The following is a 20,236-nucleotide window of genomic DNA, read 5'->3' as shown; positions in this document are numbered from 1 at the left end:
GCACCACACACAGGCCGTAGCCCGAATCGACCCGAAACTTCAAGGTTTTGGAGCATACCCTTAGCCGACCAAGGCCAAGGAGACGTTTTTTTGAAATCGACGCCCCCTCACATGTGCGACCAGGTACATGTGCATGTGCGAACGGCCCAGGCCCGCTGTCCACACACGGGGCCGTCTTTTGGATCAGGTTTCATCCTCTTTTATCCCCTCATATCTGTTTCTCATGAACCCTAGCCTAAGATTGTGTTTTCCCTAATTTGTTTGCACCTTTTTTTCCACCCTAAGGTTCCTTGGATTGAAATTGGTGAATCCCTTGGGTTAGGGACTGACTTCTATGCATGTGTGGCTGATTATCACTTATCATTGAGTGTCGTTTGGTTCATAATTTTACTGATCCAGTCCTAGCCTGTGTAGGCCTGGACTCGTGCCGATTTCCCTTGTTGAATATTTGAGCTTTTCTGTGGGATGTGGAATCTTCTGTGATTGTTTCTGAACTTAGTATAATCTAACGCCTGAAATCTTGCATAACATGTTTATTTTCCATGTCCTGCATCATAAAACACACACATCACAATGCACCCCACAACGCCTGCCAGCATGGGATCCGCCTCCAAACCAACCACAATTTTGGTTGTAGAATGTAGAAGACTTGGGTGGTCTACCATACACATAGGGACCCACAATATGACTAGCTGGAATAAACAAAAAGCAGACCATACATGTACAGTTGTTGGGCCAAACAGATTGCTCAATACAACTCAGACACTCCTTAATGAGCACTAATCACCTACATTTGTCAGCATGCCGAGCCTCATCTTGCCCACCAGTGTGTGAACATCCAATCCGCGCACAGTGTGTTTAGCTAGACCATTGACCACCATTGAGTTTGATAGTGTGGCCAACCTGTTGCGGACCGGGGATCCTCGCCCTTCAGATAAGAAACGGTGCTCGCCGTCCAATATCTGCCGCACGACATCTGAGATGGTGGATCAGGATCCTCCATCTAGTGGGTGCCATTGCAAAATGGGCTTAGGTAGAAAGTTGCACCGAACCGACTATGCTAGCGATTAGAACCTTGGCTTTCAAATGGATGGTTAAAAGTAAAGAAAGTTGATGATCAACATTCAACAGGGAAGAACTGGTGTCTGGGATTGCCCATTTGGTGTGATTTTCAATGGTGGGCCGTCTCAATAGATGGATGGTATGAATCCAAATATTCCATGTTTCTGTTATCCTTTGCAGATCTAGTGGGTTGGATCATTCATCTTCTAGCCATTACAGGAAATCACTATAATATGTCAATGGTGGAGAATCTGTTTTAACTACAGAAGTTTGTTGAGCCCATACACCCACATGCAAGCACACATGCCAATACGCAAAACGTGTGTGAGATTCAAGCTTTCTGTTAGGTGGACCACATAGTTTAGATCTTTTGCCGTAAAAAACTCTGTCATTGTCACTCCTTAGGTGGGCCACAACGTAATAAATGTTGGACTGAAAACTGTGCAAGCCATCCGTTTGTGTTGTTCACCGTGGCCCACAAATGATTAGATAGATAGGATTAAACCACACCGGAGAATAAAAGAGGTGAGAGAGCCGGACCACAACTGATTACGTGAGAGGGGAGATAAAGAATGAGGAAGGAGAAAGGATTAGGGCATTTACCCTAGCTTTTAGCCATGGTAAATGGTTGGGCTGGATTTAACTCATGGGTATTTTAGGCATTTTAAAATTATGGTTACGTATGGCTACACAACGGCAAGAGTTGAGATATCTAACAGCACAAAAATTAAGCGGTTTACTTTAAATATTTTAAAAGCATGTGGTTTTCGGTCCAGAGTTGAAAGGGCAGGCAGTTACATGGAAAAATCCCTTTGTTTTTTAAGGTAAATTTCTTGAAATACAACAAAAGAGGACAAAGGACAAGGATCATTTACTATCATTATATGTATACCATATACATGTTGTCAATTGATAATATCATGATATGTATTACTTTTCTTGGGACATGTTGATGGAAATGGATGATTGATGAGTTTAATCTTTTTTTCTTTTATTTATATTTTTTCAGATGTTTTCACATTTTTTAAGAAATCAGAAAAAAAAAAAACTTTGACATACAATACAATTTGCATTTCAATAAGATTCCCCTATTACAATTTGTGATATAACAATGATTTTGACAACATTTTTTTATATGCACACACCCTCACACCCACACCCACCACAATGGGTACTCGAACCCATGACCTTGCTGAAACTCCTATGAGTCGACAACTAAGCCATGAGTAATGATTTTGACAACATGGACCTCTACTATTCAATGTAGATACTTCAACAAAATCCTATAAAGAGAAGGCAAGGAGGTTTTTGCCAAAAAAAAAAAAGGCCCTAGGGAGCATAAGTTGAGTGACCATTTGATGAAGGAAACAGATTACATATTCCTATGCTAAGGGGGTCTCAACGCATGGCTTAGTGGTAGACAGAGCGTGTTTCAACACTGAGGTCATGGGTTCAAGCGCCCATATGGGGTGGGGGTGTAAAATAAATAATACTCCCATGCTAAGGGGACCTTGATTTCTTATTGTAGATTAAAGTTTGAAATGTTTGTTGCTTCTGCCAATGAGGACTTTGGTTCAGAAGAACCATGAGATTATGTTTCTTGCATTGTGAAGGCCCAGGAAAGAAAAGAGTGCAGCATTAACCTCCATTATCAACTAATGAAATAGATGAAAATGACTTGTTTCAAAAGGGAACCAGATCACAGAACTGAGAGAAGCCAAGTTTCTTTCAAGCTGGGGGAGAATGATGCAGCCATGGTCAGATTGTTAAAACCTTGAACTCAGGTTTCCCAATTTACATGATTCCTTGTGTATTCATCTCAAGCGAAGCTACATTTCAGTGAAGTTACCTTCATCAAACTCAGTTGTTTCTGTTTCATCATTATTTCTAGAGTTTATTTTTGGTGTCAGGAGGATTAATGGTAGATAAGATATTTTATTTTTCCCTTGACCAGTTTCGGTTTGTTTATTCTACTATGGAGATTTTGAGGGTAGCTTTTCCAGTATTTAATTGTTTTTAAATGATTTAGTGTTGAAAGTAGAGTTATTTCTTACTCGTCTCATGGGAGGAGACCCAATCCACCACTTCATCCTCCCATTATCTGTGTTGTACACATGGCATGTGTGTATGACGATCTAAACCATTCACTCACTGAGAAAAATCATGAACAGGTCATGGTCCGAAAAATTGCAGTGGTCAAACAAGCACAAAAAAAAAAAAAAAAAAAAAAAACCAAACAAACAAACCAACCAACCTATAACTGAGACGATGATTATCATGACATTTTTATATAGTAAGGATTGGACAATCGTTGCTACTGTCGGTATAGTCCAGTTCTGCAGCCTTATGATGAACGAACGGTTTGGATCATCATACAAATATTCCACGTGTGGTTTAAATAGGAGGACGAAATTTCCATCCTCCCACGTGAACTAGCCCTCCTCCCACATTAGTTTCTTAGTTAGTATATATTTAGGGTTTTTAAGATTCTATACATAGTTGACACCCAGATGTATGCAATTGAAAGTTATTTGACTATCCAATATAAATTGTTTGTTTTAGAGTTTTGGCATGAAATCTTGGCAGAGGAGTAATTTTCTCCCACATAGAAAACTCATAAAAAGCCTACGATTTTGTGAACAATATTTTCTATCTACAAGATAAAAGAAAATACCACACATTACAAAACTGGTGGTGGATATGGACCAGGTTTTCTAGTAGGCAGATAATATGCATAGTAAAACTAGTAAATATGGTAGCTGCTTAAAGCAGCCAAGATCAATTGATGTTGGACTTTACCCAAATCTCTCATAGAAGTTTCGGATACATCTGGAAGAGGGGGACTACCATCTCTTAAGCACATCATGGGCACTGTACTCTTAGAAAGCTTTTTCATTCTATGTTCATCCTGCACAGCAAACCATAAACCAAGGAGGGGATGAAAATTAAAAGATGCTACAATCCCATTCTAACAAAGACGAAGAAATGTAAGATGCCAGTGAAACAGTCTTATGCTCTAATCCTGGTCACTATATCATATACATAAGCATTTATAAGTTTAAAGATTAAAAAACAAAACTAGAATTAATGAATGCTAGTAGTAGACATCTGTCATCACCAAATACAGATTACTTCAGGACTTCTTACGGGAAGTGCCGTTTTGTAATCACAGATGTGTCATCTGTTTTCACACAAAGCAAAATAATCAAAGAGTTTCTGACTGTTCTAAGTTGACAGCAATAGGAAAAGGCAGATCCATCGTCAGCACATAAACCTTTCTCCCTATAGGTATCATGGATCATTGCTAACCACATTACAAAAATTCGTTTGGTTTTGCCATTTATATAGATATGTTATTATTACATGTGCTTCATCCAAGATCTATGAAGTACCATATCCACTGTACACATAGGAAGAGGTATGGTTATCTAGAGCAATGTTTTAAATATCGACGATATTGGCCGATATATCCCACGATATATCTTGTATCCCACTTGTGCGATACGAAATGCACAGATAGTGCCGATATATACCACATGTTCGATACGGTGAGCATTTTCAATTTATGATCCATTTTTTTGTTGAAATTATGTTAAATCAGTGTCAAATGCTTATAAATCCATTGGTTCTTCATGTTTTGCATGAAAAATTATGGAGTTGGAGCTTTAATTTTGATGTCCCTTGGTTCTTCATGTTCTCCATATTTTTTTTCGAAAATTTCCTTCAACCAGCTGTCAATTGAGACTAATTTCAAAATATTTAGTCACATACACTCTACTTTCGAAATTTGAGTGTAGGTAGTCCGATTTGGGAAAAATTGAAAAAAAAATAAATAAATAAATAATCCCCAATTTCTCCCAAATTACTTGCAATGTTGCACTCCAAACATGAAATCAAGCATGTATGAGGGCCGGAACTTAAAGGTGACAAAAAATTCATAGAAACTACATTTTTCTCAAATGCTAGCATGGATTGCAATGTCTATACATGATTCTCATGCATTGACATGGATTTATGGCTAAGAAATCAACATTTGAGTAGGTGAACGGGGGAAATCAGGAAATCTTAATTTCCTCCATTTTTAATTAAGACCGGATCTTTTATTACTTGCATTGTATGATATTTGATGATATAAACTCGTTCTACATATAATTGCACTGTTTTTTCGACAACACAAGGTTTAGGCCCCTGTAAAATGGAAACTTATTATATATTTTTTTCCTTTTTTCTATTGCGATATTTTGATTCTTAAATGTATAAATATCTGTCTTTTAACATCTCTTCAAGTTTCAATGAAAAATTCTACCTTTTTCCCAATGTTTCCCTAAGTCACACGACTCACACCTATAATTTTCCAAGTATCGACAATAATATCGGCAATATCGACACATGTTTCCTTATCCCCAATCATCGATACATGTAATAATACCGATGCTCTCAACACTGGCTACAAATATATGAAAAATACGGATATGTTAAAAACAATCACCCACATGCAGCATACACATTCTCTTCTCTTCTTTTTTTTTAGACGTCAGGGTGTCCCCGTCTCATTTTAAGGCAAGACTATTCCCTGCGGATGCACGCAATCAAAACAGTCACCCACATGCAACATACACATCTGGCCTGCTAAATGAGTGAACCCATCTAGTTCTAGGCCAGGTCATCTACATGCTGTGCCCCAACTGATGCATGGTCAAATGTCCAACAAATATGCCAGGTGGCATGTGTAGCCATGTGTAAAGGTGAATGTGGCCCAAACAAAACTCTGAAAGATATTTATGCAACCATCAACTGGCAACCAATAATGGAAATATTAATAAGGAAATCAGCTAAATATATCTGTCATTGGACTAAGCTACTACATGATAAATATACGCAGTCTGAGACAATTATCACAACAAAATCTCTAAACGCATCAGTCAACCGACAATAGCTGTTACAATCAAATTTTAGTGAGATTGATGGCTATACTTACAAAGTCTGCATCTGACTCTAGAGTCATTGCCATGGAAGAGAACCAAGGTGGCAGCTCAACTGAAAAAAGGCATACGCATCAAAACTAGTAAAATGTTGCATGAGTATGAAACAATTCAAACTTTAAACAGAAAAGATTTGCTTATCAAACTTTAAGAAGTGATCGTTATGAGCTTAAGTAAATAAACCTCTTCTTCAGACTCTTCCTATAAGATCCAAATCAGTATTTCAACAATTGAAGCACCCATTCTCCACATTTCCACACAGTAAAAAAATCAATTCTGAGTAAAAGGACTGAAAAGGGGTCCAAATATATGAAATAAACTTGTGTCAAGAAGTCAATGGTAGAGAAGCAAATGATTTTTTTTAATAAAAGAAACTCCATATAGATACCGTGAAAGTTTTTGAAAGGGGATGGAAGAACAAAGACAAACATCATCGTCAGAGCTTCGTCCCACCTATATGGGGTCAGCTAAAGATCAAAGACCAAAAAAGGAATAAAATATAATCAATATGGAATGCTACGAGGACTTGGAGTATGTGCCATTCCTACATGGTGCAACTTGGTTATCGAGTCAATGAGATCTCAACACCAGAATTGCAAAGAAATGAACACATATACATGCACAAGAAATATTTGAGTAGAGAGAGAAATAACTATATTGATATTCAAAATTCTTCTTGTACAATACTTAAGAAAACTCACAACTCAAAAGAAATGTTGAATGGCTACCTCCTACACGACCACTCTTTTTATAGACACTAAAGACAATCCCTATGAATCTTTAATGAAATCCTCCCCCTCGAGTTGGAAAGAGCTCGACTCCAGTGAGTTGGGGGCTCCATATAAATAGTAGAGGTCTGAATCCAATCTTTTCAATTCATCGCCTATAATCTATGTGCATTCAGAATAGGGCTTATTGTTACATTTCACCATGTATTACTTATATTAGCCCCATCAAGTGTCAGTCATCGTGTCCAACTACTTCCTTCTTTTTCTTCAGAGCTATTCACCCATATTGACAATGACTTCATCTTGCATGTCAAACGCCTCACCATGGTACCCAAACAAATCGTCTATATTGAACGTCGCAAGATATTTAAGTCATCTACCAACTCGATCTCATAGCCATGGTCACCCAACTTACTCTTGACTCAGCATGAACCAATCTTCTTATACTTGAACTTGTTATAAGTTCTCCTCATAAATCTTTCTTTGCTAAGATAACCATAACCAAGTCACCTTCTTTGTGTATCTTCTCACGGTGATGTTCATTTACAGCTTCTCAATACTTGGCTCTGCTCCCTTTGATATCCTTCGCTTATTTTCTTCTTTTGAACTTCTTTATGCCAGACCATTCAATCGGTAGGAGTTTGGCTTATTTGGTTGAACTCATTCAATAATGTGAAAGATTCAACATGTTCATACGTGTCGCCGAGTCAGTATGGTGTTAAATGTTCCTTACAGGAGGAAGTCTGACTGGGAATTCTTTACACACCGAGTCTTTAAATTCGCAAAGGAGTTTCGGCATGAAAAGTGGAACATCTGATTATTTCATTTCATTAACAACTAAGACATAGATGTGTCAATCTCCTTCATCGCTTTTTCAGATTTTTTTACACCAAGAGATTTTTTTACCCTCTTTATCAGATTTGGGTAGCAAAATTTGTTTCATTAGGTGCAATGTTATATTAACACTATCCCTAATGAAGGAATAGGTGTTAGCATGCGTCTAAACCATTTGATTCCACAACCACGATCCCCCAACAAGTGGGTTATCGATATTATTTTTCAGCTTTTTTTTTGCCGCAAGACACCCTTCCGTGTGTAGGGCTGTACATCGAGCCGAGTCGAGTCGAGGTGGGCCAAGCTGGCTCAACTCGTCCATGTTGTACCCGAGTTTGAGCTCGAGCTCGAGCTCGGCCTCGAGCTCAATATTGAAGCTTGGCTTGTTTGCCAAAGCTGTCGAGTCGAGTTTGAGTTGAGCTAGTGGTTCGAGTCAAGTCAAGTTTACCTCGAGCTCGAGCTTGTTCATATGTTAACCCAGCCCCCAACCCGACCCAAACCCCAACTCGACTCAACCCAACGCCCAACCTGAACCAACCTAGTACCCCCACCTGACCCAAACCCTAACCCGACTCAATCCAGCGCCCAACCCGACCCAAACCCATTGCCTAACCCGACCCAAACGACCAAACCCCAACCTGACTCAACCTATTGCTGTTGCTGCCCAACCCGACCCAAACGACCAAACCCAACCCAACTCAACCTATTGTTGCTGCTGCTCGACCTAACCCACTGGCCATCATCACCCAACCCGACCCAATTAATCCAACCTGACCCAATTAATCATATTCAAAAAATAAAAAATAAAAAATCTACAATCATATATTCATTATATTAATATTAAAAAAAAAAAAAAACATTAATCAAAATCACCTACCTTTGTGCTTTGTGGTGCCCGAATGGACTAAGTGGGCTGCTGGGTGCGGCCGTGCGGGCTGCTCGAAGTCGCTGAGTCGGGATTGGGCGTAGTCACGCGGGTTGGCTCGAAGAGATTAGGACTTCAGGAGAATGAGAGAAAGAGAGAGATAGAGAGGGGCAGAGACAATGACCGGTGGGCTGCTGGGTGCGGCCGTGCGGTCTGCAGCGTGCTAGCTACTGGGTAGGGTAAGAGTAAGGGAAAGAAAGAAAGGGAGAGATAGAATGGGTCGGGTAGGGTTTTTTTTACGTTTTTTACTTTTAACTTTTTTTAAAAAAAAGTTAAATATTATATATATATATATATATATATATATATATATATATATATATATATATAAGTCGAGCTCGAGCTTCGAGTCGAGTCGAGTCGAGTTGAAATGCACCATGGTCGAACTCGGCTCGAACTCAACTCGAGCTTTAGAAAAAAAGCTTGACTCACACCGAGTTGGCCTTTCAAGCCGAGTCAATCTGAGCTTATTCGAGCCGAGTCGAGCGAGCTTTTCGAGCTAGCTCGACTCGTGTACAGGCTTATCCGTGTGTGATCAGATTTGGACATTCGTTGAACTTTCTTATTGCAATCGTTCGATCTCCTTGCAATTGTCGTTGATAGCATTGTTTTGACATTGGTTGTTTAAGATTCTATATAACTTTATCATCCACATCTGAGACTGTAGACCCCATCAATTTCAAAATGGAATGTTAGTTGTTCATTCTGCAAACTCTGACCTGTAGATTACAACACATAAAATGAAGTCAAGTAATTACCTTTAGAGGTCTAAAGCAGTTGAGATTTTTATTGGAGGTATATATAGATGGCAATATAAAAGAACCACCCTCTACCACCAATCCCTCATATGTTGAATGGAAATCAAATAATTTGTTGGTTATGCCCTGACTCTTAAACTCTATGGAACCAAAAGCTAGCGAAGGTCTTTTTTGGCTATCTACTGCAAGAGAGATTTGGCTGTAGGCCAATGAATTGTATACTAATCAGAACAATAGGGCTCGAATTTATAATATCTATTAGAAGAGTAGTCACCTAGAATAGGGGGTGGGATCTGTGCTGATTATCATGCCAAGACGTGTGGTCTGTGGCAAGATTTATGCTTTTCTCGATGATCTTTAGTTTGTGTGTTCTCCGAATGCGGAGGCGTATAAAAAACATTGAAAAGAAACTGATCTTTGAGTTATTAGCAAGTCTTAATGCTAACTTTGAACCAGTTTGTGCCCAAATTCTTGGATCACCTTCTTTACCATCACTTAATAGTATGCATGGTTGGCTATTACGTGATGAAAAGCGTCAGACAGCAATGGGTTCACCTATGGTTGAAAAATCTGCCTTAGTGACAGGATTCAAAAATTTTGATCATACTGGTGATGGACTTGGGCATGGTACAGGGAGATGTAGTCGTGATGGTGGCAGAGGTCGTGGACATTGTCCTCGTCGTGGTCATGACATGGATCGATTGTGTACTCATTATAGCAAACATGGACGCAATGTTGACCATTGCTAAGTTCTTCATGGTCGTCCTCAAGATAGAGCAGCCAATTCTATTGCCTCGGATGGTAGGGACTCTTAGATTACTATTGGGGAGACAATACCTTACACAACTTCACATGTGGTTCCATTAGTTAATGATGTGGTTCATCTCTCAAAATCCGAATATGATACTTTGTTAAGGGATGCCACTCAGAATAAAGCCTCCTCATCCACTTCATTGGCGAAAACAGGTGACACATCCACTACCTTTCATACTACTTCTATGTCTAGTCCTTGAATTATTGATTTGAGGCAACCAATCCTATGACAAGTACATCTGATTATTTTTCTTCATTTACTCCTAATCCAAATTTAGGTCGTGTAGATGGTACTAACAGCTATTGAGAGTAAGGGTATTGTATTTGTTACTCTATCTCTCTCCTTTTCATCTATCTTATTAGTTCCTAATATTGTGTCTAATTTGGTATCAGTAAGGTTATAAACGACCTAAATTGTAGCATGACTTGTTATCCTTATCATTGTGTTTTCCAAGATTTGAAGACGAATAAGCTGCGTGGTGGTGTACATGAGAATGATGGTTTGTATGTTTTCTGTTTAAATACTTCAAGTCATATTAGTGAGTGTCCTAGTGTCAAGAAGGAAGACCTTTACATCTAGCATTGTAGGTTTGGTCATCCCTCAGGCCTAGTCATATTACAGTCTTCATTACCTGTGTTCATTGAGTCTAATGATGCCAAAAACTTAAATGTGGGGCTTATGTCTTAGCCAAACACCATAAGTTTGTTTAACCTCCTATGAAGAAACGGTCTAATAGTATTTATTTTTTTTCTTTGATTCATTCAAATATATGGCCAATTCCGATTATTTTTAATGGGGTTAAATACTTTGTCTCGTTTATTGATGATACATCTCGTATAATGTGAATTTATTTGATGAAAATTAGAAATGAGGTTAGCTCTATTTTCGAAGTGTTTCATAGTTCGGTCGAAAATCAATTTAATATGAATATTGGAACTCTTCATACGGATAATACAAAAGAGTGTCTTTCTCATACTATATTATCTTATCTTCAAGAGTATAGTATTAATTCTCATATCATGCGTGTGTATACCCCACAACAGAATGAAACTGCTTAAAGGAAAAATATACATTTTTAAAAGTTACTCGTGCTCTCCTCGTTGGTATATTTGTTCCTAAATCTTTTTTAATTAGAGGTTGTTCTCACAGCCTGTTATCTGATTAATCGTCTTCCTACTAAGGTTCTTGCTAGAGAGTCACATGTCCAATATTTTTCGGCCATCTATTTGATCCTTGAAATTCCATCATGGGTATTTGGGTGTGTATGTTATGTCTATGATATTGATATGCTTAGAAATAAAGTGTCAAATTGAACTCTTAAATGCATTTTCTTAGGATATTTGTCTTCACAAAAGGGGTATAAATGTTTTGATCTAATTAGTAAAAAGAGTTATATTTCTATGGATGTTAAATTTGATAAAAGTGCTCCGTATTTTTTTATGGAAAGGGAGAGGATCATTCTATGGTTCTTCCTGTCCATGTCCATGAGTCTGATAAAATAGTGTTTGTTCCTTACAAACCCGATAATGCTAGAGATAAGGATACTACGGATTCCATCAAGTCTAACTTGAAGGCATATAAATGAAGGAATGATCGCAATCATATTCTTTCTCAGGACACCACGAAGCATGCTCCTTTAGCTACAGGTACCGATAGTGTTCCCACTAGTTTGCCTATTTATATTGACCCACATTTAGACGACCATTCCTTAGACTTGCATGTTGATGTTAGAAAGCAAAAAAAAAAAAAACAATGCACCTCTCATCCCATTCAACGCTTTGTTTCTTATCATACTTTATCTCCTCAGCACAGATCCTTTGTTTCTACTCTTGCGTGCTCTTCCTCCACCATTCCTAAAAATCTCTAGGAGACTCTCATTTCTCCTCTATGGCTATAAGATATGACGAGGGGATTGCAGGTTTTGAAAAGCATCATACATGGCAGATGGCTGAGTTACCAATCGGAAAGAATCCTGTGGGTTGCCGCTAGGTGTATGCACTCAAGTACAATGCTGATGGAAGTATAGCTTAACATAAAGTCTACCCTATAGCCAAAGGCTTCACACTTACTTTTGGTAAGGATTATTTTGAGACATTTGCTCCATTGCTAAGATGAACTTTGTTCGAGTGATTATTTCTCTTACTATTAATCTGCATTGGCCCCTTCATTAATTAGATGTTAAAAATACCTTTTGAAAGGTAACTTAACTGAGGAGATTTATATGCTTCCTCCTCTTAGATTTACTTGAAAGGCTGAGGAGAAGAAGGTATGTCATCTGAAGAAAATGATATATAGTTTAAAGCAGGCTCCTCGAGCATGGTTTGATAAGTTTAGTAGGACCTTTGATTTGTATATTCATTTTGTGTTTTTTAAGAGGCATGTGAAGGGGACTTTATTGTAAGTGTCTATGTAGATGATATTCTTATTACGGGTGATAATGCTAATGGCATTATGAGATGAAATTAATCTAAGTATAGTGTTTGATATCAAAGATTTGGGACAACTAAAATACTTCCTTAGAATTGAAGTCTCTCATTCCAAAAAGGGCATAATTCTATCTCAATGTAAATATGCCCTTGCTTTGTTGACTTCAATTGGCAATCTTAGTGTCAAACCTATTGATTCTCTATCAGAAGCCAATAAGAAGTTTAGGGCAGATGATGGGGAACTTGTTAATGATCCTTTCATGTACCAACACTTGATTGGGAGATTGATATATTTGAAGATTACTCGTCCAAATTTGTCCCATGCTGTGAGTTTGGTTAGTTCATGCATGCTCCCCATTCGAGCCACCTTAAAGCAGTTCGCAAGCCGCAAACGAAAGCAACTTCAGAAAGAGAAGATCTACTCCTATCTTCCCCGCACCCGGCCGCCTGTTCCAAGCCTTCCTATCCAAATGCCTCCCATTAAATTTCTCATTTCCATTTGACAGGCCCTTAATTGGATGGTTTTGATCATCCAAATTGGGTGATCATATGACAATCTGAAATACACCGAGGAATACCCCCATCCAGTGGCCCACCTGTGTCCCACAAAGGAATTCTAATGGGAATAAGATGCAGAGAAGTTGCACTGGATCATGAGCCCCCATGAATGAATGAAACATTGTGAAAATTAAAACACAAAAATCACATCCCATAAAACAAAAATATCTTTCATCTTAAAACAAGTAATTTTAGACAGAAAACACCGAATCTGCAACTCACTTCACTGTCCAAATCGATAATCATTTCAAACAAGTTCTAGCAAAGTTCAAATTCAACAAAAATTCAAACGGGTCGATTTCCAAGCACCCAAAAATCCATGGGCAAAGACACGTGAAAACAGCCATGAGTCGAACAGAGTAATTGCAGGGCCTCAGCCTCGCCCACAGCCAACCTTGCAATTTGCATAAAACACAAAAACATCTTCCATTATGAGAATAAAACACAAAAATCACATCCCATAAAAACAAAAATATCTTCCAGCTTAAAACAACTAATTTTAGACAGAAAACACCGAATCTGCAAGTTGCTTCACACCGTCCGAATCGATAATCATTTCAAACAAATCCTCACAAAATACAAATTCAGCAAAAATTCAAACAGGTCGATTTCCAAACACCCGAAAATCCATGGGCAAAGACACATGAAAACAGCCAAGAGTCCAACAGAGTAATTGCCGACCTGTGGCCAACCTTGTAGTCTGCATATGGGACAACGAATCACTAATCCGAACCGATGATTAAGTGGGCCCGATAATAATTTCAAACAAGTCTTCACAAAATACAAATTCAGCAAAAATTCAAACGGGTCGATTTCCGAACACCCAAAAATCCATGGGCAGAGACATGAAAACAGCCAAGAGTCCAACAGAGTAATTGCCTGGCGGCCAACCTCGAAGTTTGCATATGCTACCATGGATCATTAATCCAATCAGGGTGGCTAAGATCATGCAACCTGTGTAATTTCTACTTTGCAAACCATCCAAAGTAGGGCCCATCAGATGAACGGTTCAGATCTACACATCCGTCAAGTGTTAGAGAACTTTGTAATTAACTCGTATACAAGTGCCTTCCAACTTCAGAGAGAGAGAGAGAGAGAGAGAGAGATTATTTAAAAAATATCTCCCGAGTTACTTTATTAATAAGATTTCAAACTTCAACAACGAATGCCAAATTACATTATAAAATTATCATCTTCCAACCTCAACAACAATATAGATAATAAATTCATGCATGCATGTTACTGCATGCACACATGGTGTAATCATCCTGTACGAATCCTTCATACCTTATTCCTGTGTGGCCCACCTATGATTACTAACGACCATTGGATGGGTGCAATCCACTTTGGCTTACTCATGGCCCCCGAAATCACCATGATCGGATAGTCAAATTCCCCCGTTAAGGCATGCAAAATGGTCTTACCTTCCATTAGACAGGCCTTTAATTGGATGGTTTTGATCATCCAAATTGGATGATCATATGACAATCTGCAATGCACTGAGGAATACCCCCATCCAGTGGCCCACCTGTGTCCCACAAAGGAATTCTCATGGGAATAAGATGCAGAGAAGTAGCACTGGATCATGATCCCCAGTGAATGAAAGAAACATTGTGAGAATTAAAACACAAAAATCACATCCCATAAAACAAAAAATATCTTTCATCTTTAAAAATGTAATTTTAGATAGAAAACACCGAATCTGCAACTCACTTCAGCATCCAAATCAATAATCATTTCAAACAACTTCACGCAAAATTCAAACGGTTTGATTGCCAAACACCCAAAAATCCATGGGCAAAGACACATGAAAACAGCCATGAGTCCAATAGAGTAATTGCAGGGCCTCAGCCTCGCCCACAGCCAACCTTGCAATTTGCATAAAACACAATAAGATCTTCCATTATGAGAATGAAACATAAAAATCACATCCCATAAAAACAAAAATATCTTCCAGCCTAAAACAACTAATTTTAGACAGAAAACACCGAATCTGCAACTCGCTTCACACTGTCCGAATCAATAATCATTTCAAACAAATCCTCACAAAATACAAATTCAGCAAAAATTCCAACGGGTCGCTTTCAAAACACCCAAAAAAATCCATGGGCAGAGAAACATGAAAACAGCCAAGAGTCCAACAGAGTAATTGCCGACCTGTGGCCAACCTTGCAGTCTGCATATGGGACCACGGATCGCTAATCCGAACCGTTGATCAGGTGGACCAAATAATAATTTCAAACAAGTCCTCACAAAATACAAATTCGGCAAAAATTCAAACGGGTCGATTTCCGAACACCCAAAAATCCATGCGCAGAGACATGAAAACAGCCAAGAATCCAACAGAGTAATTGCCTGGCGGCCAACCTCGAAGTTTGCATATGACACCATGGATCGTTAATCCGAACCGTTGATCAGGTGGACCCCACCACAAACGGGCGACGCCCTGAAGAATTGTCAAATCTATCAATCCCATCCTTTCAACCGTCGGCCGAATAATATACGGGCAGAACATCCGAACTAAGTTCAGGGGAGAAATTTAAAAAAGTTAAAAAAAGACCCAATATTAAAACAGTGAGGTCCATCAGATCAACGGTTGGGATCACCAAACCACAGGACCCGCCTGTAGCGCCCCAGCAAAAGCATTCATCAGCTGACGCGCAGGACCCCGGGCGAATCCCGCGAACCTGCCGACTGAGGTTAAAGTACACAGGGGGTGCGTAGGAGTAAAACGTGCGCACCTCTGATGTAACGCCACTCGAAGGGCTTGAGCTTGGACTCGGGGTAGCTGAAGCTGGAGACGAGGAGAGAGGTGTACGGAGGAGGGTCTGCGAGAGCACGTGGGAGGCACGTGAGGAGAGAGAGGTGAACAGCAACCAGGAAGGGATTGCACGAGATGATTCTCATCTCGTCGGAATCAAAGGAGATGGAGGAATCTGAGAGAGAGGAGAGAGAGAGAGAGAAGGGACGGATTTTTTAAATCATTTCGGTCTGATTCGTTCGATAAAAATGTGTGATTTTGTATGAGATTGTTTTTTCTCAGGGGTGTAATGTTCAAGACTGGTTTGCACGAGAAAATCGACTTTCTGCACTGAAAACGCTCGGTACTTTGCTGTGTATGGATATCCATAGTCACGCATAAGGAAATTGTACACGGGCCATGTTCCACCCCATTTCTGTAACGTGAAAAATGGGAGCGGATTAGGTTTTACTGTGTACCGTGGGGCCCACATTGATTATGTATTGTATATCCACGCCTTCCATCTGTTTCGATAGCCCATTTTAGGACGGATTCCCAGAAATTAAGAGGATTCAAATCCCAGGTGGACCACACCACAGGAAAAATTGGTAATTGATTACTCACCATAAAAATTCCAAAGGGCCCATCGTAGGGTTTAATTTATGTTTATTTTCCATCCAACCTGTTGATAATGTCATAAAGACATGGATGAAGGGAAAAATACAAAGATCAGCTTGATCCAAAACTTTTTGGCCCACAAAAAGCTTTTAATGGTCATCCAGAACTATTTCTATTGGTGTGGTCCAACTGATATTTTGATATCCTTAAGTTTTGGTATCACTTACTAAAATGAGATGGTAAAAAATATGGACCGCGTGGATATACAAAAAATACACCAATGTGGGCCCCACACGTTTAGAGTAAGTAACAGCTAATCCTCTCCCGGGAAAATTCTCAGGAAAGTAGTTACGGCTGTCGGATCGTTGGTTAATGAACGTTTTTGAATGATCGAAATGAACGTATTTACGGTTGTGATCCGTCTATGGTAGTAACTTCGGTTTAGACGGTTTGGATCGTTCAAACTGTAAGCGAATGATGTGCATGGGTGTGATTGTTCGTGATCTGCCAGCGTATTAAATAAATCTATTGGTTATTTTATTTATAGTGACCGGTAGAAGGGCATGTTTGCCATTTTGGACCATATTTACGAAAATACCCCTGATTAAGGCGGAAATCACTGGAGTTCATTTACGCGCTGGTCTATGTAGATTTTTAGCGGACGACACAACGCCTCAACGCCGGCACGTATGTAGATTTTTGGCCTGCGCCGACATGGAGAAGTTCCTGTGGTTGAAAGCTATATGGGGCCCACGGAGATGCCTGTGAGAAATCCACTCCGTGAATCAGTTTCTTAAGTTCACGTTAGGATAGGATTAAAAAAATATGGAAGATCCAAGACTCAGGTGCGCCACACGACAGGAATCAGCGGGGATTGAATTCCTATATTTGGAAATTTTGTGGGGGCTACAGAAGTTTTATATCAGGATGATATGTTCTATAACAGTTTATCCCTGTGTTAATAACCTTATGAACGGTTTGGATTCCATATAAGCATCATGGTCCTCTCCAGAGAGGTTTCAACGGCAGACATTTGTGTTTTCACTGTTTCCTGTCGCGTGGCCTACCTAAGTTTTTGATCTTTCTAATGTTTCATTTCCTGACCTATCGAGAGCTTTAGAAACCGATGGACGGAGTGGATTTGTCACGGTCATCTTTTTGGGCTCCACGTACCTTCGACCACTTGCGGCCGAGGGACGCGGATAGGGTACTACCTGGCTTGTCTCTGCCTAGGAACGGATAGGGTCTTTGAGGGCCACCGTCATGTACGGAGTTTATCTACATCGTTGATTCATTTTTCTATGTCATTTTAGACCATAAGCCCAAAAATGATGGAGATCTAAGAGTCAAGCGGACCACACAAAGAGGATTAAACACTTACCGTTGAAAATTTTTGATCTTTGGATCTGCCTATTTTTGGTCTTGTATCCTGAAATGACAGCGGATGGACAATGTGGATGAATGCCATACATCATGGTCGTACGTTACTAGCTATAGGTCCTGTCCATTTCTGGCCGCTCATCCGATGAGAGCACACGGATCCCGTGAATCATTTTTTGGCCATCCATCTCATCATACACGTGTTGCTCATCCTATTAATGGATCGACCAGATCCTTTGGCCGGCATAATGGCCCCATCTGTTGGACCAGAACTCGCACATGCGTGCGTGTTGGCACGAGTGGCACAAGTCGCTTTAATTTTTTTTTGGTACCGCTTGCCGAGTGCCTGTCTTTGTTGAGGGCTCTTTTTCTGTTCTTGACCGTTTTGTGCCACACGTGTATGGCATGTCGCCCATTCATCAGAAGATCCCGTCATGGACACGCTCACAGGAACGGGCTCATCAGTCATCCTTTCCATCCTTTCCATCCTTTCCACATCGTACAATGACACAGACAAAAACGTTACCGTAGAGCCGTAGTAACCCAAAGGCCAAAAACAATCTCTACGTAGCACGTGTAGAAGAGTAACTTATCAATCCGATCCATCCATTTAGTGGGCCCTTGCATGGATTGGTTATTTTGAAAAAATAACGTATTCTAGACAATACAATCTATCCGATCACAGTCATTCATATCAATATGTAAGTATTGAGTGAGATTAATCTAATAAAATCACTATATGGGTTATTCTAATAGGATTGATATTTTACATGTAACATATAAATTCTGGGGCCCAGTAGATGAGTGGACCCGATTGATCCTTCAGGATGGCATGTACGCTCTCCAGAGACTGATTTATTCATGCGCCAACCTATCACCTTATATACATAGATTAAAAGAAACTTTTGGGGCGTTTTGGTAAATTCACAAATTGTGTGCGCTTTAGACGTTTTCTTGCCACTTGCTGGAAGGTTGCCCGACACTTTTCGTCAGTTCCAACAACTGGGCCCATTTTATCGTAATCCAGACCGTTGATCTATCTAGGTCCATCATGTGCAGAAAAGTACCAAATAATTTAGCAATATATTTTATTTTTTCGACTTTTTTCCTAAGATTAAGAAGGAAAATTGAACAACGGTTCACATTCAAGTTAAAACAAGTCTATATGTTGGTGGATATAATCTTCTAATTCGAAATATTTTTTGGGAAATCGTCCATCCACGATGGGATTCATCGGTTGAATGGCTTGGATGAATGAATTATGGGGCCCACTTGTCAAAACTTAAAAGAGCGTGTAATTTACAAAGCCTCGGCAAGCGTGTCCTGTAAATCTCCCTCGGCGACATCGGTCAACCCATGATGCTGCAATGCTGCTTCCGTGAGACGCGGATTAGATACTGACAGGCTGAGTAGCCAGACTCGCTTTTAAAGTGGCGTCGCTGAGTTCTGTGAGACCCACCATGATGTATACGTTGTATCTGCACCATCCATTCATTTTGAAAGATCATTTTAAAGCACTAGATAAAGAATGAGTTAGATTCAAATCTGGAGTGGACCCACCATAGAAAACAGTGGGGAGAGGGACGCCCACCATTAAAGTTTTCTAAGGGCCACGATAGTTTAAGATGAGGCTGAAACTTAATTTTTTCCTTCGTTCATGTCTGTCTTAGCCTGTTGGAACTCAGATAAATATAATAGTGTACCTTAGGAAGGTTTCAATGGTGGACGTTCATCTCCCCACTGTTTTCTGTGGTGGGGTCCACTCTATATTTGGATCTGTCTCATTCTGTCTCATGTCTTAAAAAGATCTCTCCAAATGGATGAACAGTATAGATAAAACACATACATTATGGTGGGCCCACATAACTTAGTGACGTCGCTTCGGTAGCGAGTCTGGCTACTCAACCTATCGTAATCTAATCCGCGTTCACTTCCGTGACGCTGTATTTACTCAACCTATCATAATCTAATCCGCGTTCACTTCCGTGACGCTGTATTCTTGCAGCGTTGGATTGACGTGGGACGTAAACGTGAACATTTCACACGTGTGAGTCCCGGTCACACTGATTGGCCCTAGGGCAAAATTATAATCTAATCATATGATCGCAGCCGTCCAATAGATGTGAAGATGGATGGCAGGAAACAGATCCACCGTCAACAGAGTCTACGAGCAAATGTATGGTATCATGTGGTTGGTGTTGTACAGTTTTTTAAAGCCCATGTGAAATCCGGGAGTGGATTGCCTGTGGCCCTGGGCGCATAGAGATATACCTGTGCCTGCGTGGGGTCCACAGAGATGTCCATGATGAATCCACTCCGTTCATGTGTTTTGAAAGACCTAATAGGTGGGGAATACAAAATCAGGCAGATGCAAAACTCAGGTGGGCCACACCAAACAAACAATTGGAAGG

General features: G+C 39.8%; 1 protein-coding gene across 7 annotated transcripts in view; it reads right to left on the bottom strand.

Annotated features, from left to right (window-relative positions):
- The window catches only part of LOC131231917 (uncharacterized), a 49,385-nt gene extending 33,268 nt beyond the window's left edge, over positions 1-16,117 (bottom strand). For 2 of the 7 annotated variants that reach the window (XM_058228295.1, XM_058228297.1), the window contains exons 1-3: positions 15,829-16,115; positions 6,041-6,099; positions 3,862-3,970 (exon numbers count right to left, since the gene is read on the bottom strand). In XM_058228295.1, coding sequence (XP_058084278.1) covers positions 3,862-3,970; positions 6,041-6,099; positions 15,829-15,994 — 334 coding nt within the window. In that variant the 5' untranslated portion in view covers positions 15,995-16,115. The other 5 variants (XM_058228293.1, XM_058228294.1, XM_058228299.1 and 2 more) reach the window with 4 other exon arrangements.
- Positions 16,118-20,236: the final 4,119 nt, after the last annotated feature.

Source organism: Magnolia sinica, chromosome 17 (assembly GCF_029962835.1).
Source record: "Magnolia sinica isolate HGM2019 chromosome 17, MsV1, whole genome shotgun sequence".
Taxonomy (NCBI): domain Eukaryota; kingdom Viridiplantae; phylum Streptophyta; class Magnoliopsida; order Magnoliales; family Magnoliaceae; genus Magnolia; species Magnolia sinica.
The sequence above is the reverse complement of the archived record's forward strand: the minus strand, read 5'-3'. Positions and strand labels throughout refer to the sequence as shown.